Here is a 2,137-nt window from a genome sequence, read left to right as displayed (position 1 = left end):
TAAATTAGAAGACGCAAAACTGTGAATATGATTGTAAGAATATAGAGAACTTTTGTTCTCAAACTTAAAAAAAGCATCATAATAATACATACTTTGTCAAAGGACAATTTCTTCATTAAATTTTTTTCTGAAAAAAGATACGCTTTGTACTTTTTTCCGGCGAGTTTAATTTTTTCATATAAAATAATAACATTATACTATGTATAATGAGTTCTACCTGTATACGAGTCTAAAATATATTGTAAGTCATTTACAATTTTTTATAATGCTATTTTTATAACTTTTATGCAGAATGTTACAAGAAATCTACTTATATAAAACGATTAAGGTAATTCAATAAAAAATCAAAGTTAATCTTTAAATCTCCGAAACATCTGCATTTATAAAAAGAAAATACATATACCATCTAATAACTTCCTCGAAATCATGTAACTTTTGCATGTAATAATTTACATGTAATAATTTACATGCAAAAGTTACATGATTTCGAGGAAGTTATTAGATGGTATATGTATTTTCTTTTTATAAATGCAGATGTTTCGGAGATTTAAAGATTAACTTTGATTTTTTATTGAATTACCTTAATCGTTTTATATAAGTAGATTTCTTGTAACATTCTGCATAAAAGTTATAAAAATAGCATTATAAAAAATTGTAAATGACTTACAATATATTTTAGACTCGTATACAGGTAGAACTCATTATACATAGTATAATGTTATTATTTTTTATGAAAAAATTAAACTCGCCGGAAAAAAGTACAAAGCGTATCTTTTTCAGAAAAAAATTTAATGAAGAAATTGTCCTTTGACAAAGTATGTATTATTATGATGCTTTTTTTAAGTTTGAGAACAAAAGTTCTCTATATTCTTACAATCATATTCACAGTTTTGCGTCTTCTAATTTACATTGTTTTTATTCATATATCGCATGATTACAAGTTATTCAGATGGTCTGTGTGTTGTATGTTTTATAGAAAGAGAGAAAAATATCTCACTCATAATTATTATTTATATTTCTTAAAACTATATGTAATATAAAGAGAAAGATATAATTAAATTGCTAATATTATTTTTTATGTTTCACATAAAAAAATTAATATTTTTTTTATAAAATATATCCTTCTCTGAATGATTTTCTATCCTGTCTCATATATATATATATATATATATATATATATATATATATATATATATAAAATCCTAAAAAAAACACATAAAGACAAATTAAAATAAATCTTTTACCTTAATAAAAACATTTTTTAAATAAAAATACATTATATCTATCTAGTGTGTGTGTGTATATATAGGGTATTCCAGAACAATTTTTGATAATGTGATAATTCTTTAATTATATATTAGGTGCAGCAAAAAATTTAGTTCCTCTACTAGCATCATTACCATCAAGTAGATCGACTTCCAGTCCACCATGTTCACCAAGAGCAGATCAGGATGGTGGGGGTTGTGCAAGTTCAGGATCTACAACTGTGTCCGCGACGTCCTCACCGGGTCTTGATGAAGAACCGGAACTATCTAGGATCACCATTAATCCCACTGGAGAAATGTCACCGAGGAAAAAACCTCGTAAACAACAACTTACAGGCGTGGAATTAACTGAATCTAGGTGTACAGAAGTAGTAATGGAATTTTTCACAGAAGATAAGGCAAGGAAAGAAATAAAAGAAGAATCAAAAGAAAAATCGCCTGATAAGAGACACGCTTCTAATGTACACAGAGATATAAAATCACCTATTCAGCAAACAGAACTTACAGTACGATTACGGCCTATGCCAAGTTTATTAGGAGGTATGTAGAAAGTTTGCATTAGATTTCATTCTGCACATTCATATTTCATGTTTTTATTATGTACTATTTATTTTTCAGCTTCCTGGAAAGATAAGTGGGGAGATAGTAGACTACACCATTACAGAAGACCGAGTGATGTTCGACCACGTGAAGAGAGAAGACCTACTGTTGCTGAATTGGCACAACAGAAGCATGTATTACAAAAACTTAATGGATGGAAAGTTTTTCATCTCTCCTCGCAGATGGAAGAGTTTGCAGAGCTTGAGAAACAAGTGAGGGAAAATTACTTATCTGAATAGTTCAATAAACAATAAATAATATACAGGGGGGGG

General features: G+C 28.1%; 1 protein-coding gene across 5 annotated transcripts in view; it reads left to right on the top strand.

The window, feature by feature from the left end:
• The window catches only part of LOC116852705 (histone deacetylase complex subunit SAP130-A), a 56,071-nt gene that overhangs the window by 52,164 nt on the left and 1,770 nt on the right, over positions 1-2,137 (top strand). For all 5 annotated transcript variants that reach the window (XM_032833321.1, XM_032833323.1, XM_032833325.1 and 2 more), the window contains 2 exons: positions 1,362-1,805; positions 1,884-2,077. In XM_032833321.1, the coding sequence (XP_032689212.1) occupies positions 1,362-1,805; positions 1,884-2,077 (638 nt within the window). The remainder of the gene's footprint in view (positions 1-1,361; positions 1,806-1,883; positions 2,078-2,137) is intronic.

The sequence above is a fragment of the Odontomachus brunneus genome, unplaced genomic scaffold (assembly GCF_010583005.1).
Source record: "Odontomachus brunneus isolate Ranch 3 - 2012 unplaced genomic scaffold, Obru_v1 Obru_scaffold_250, whole genome shotgun sequence".
Taxonomy (NCBI): domain Eukaryota; kingdom Metazoa; phylum Arthropoda; class Insecta; order Hymenoptera; family Formicidae; genus Odontomachus; species Odontomachus brunneus.
The sequence above is the reverse complement of the archived record's forward strand: the minus strand, read 5'-3'. Positions and strand labels throughout refer to the sequence as shown.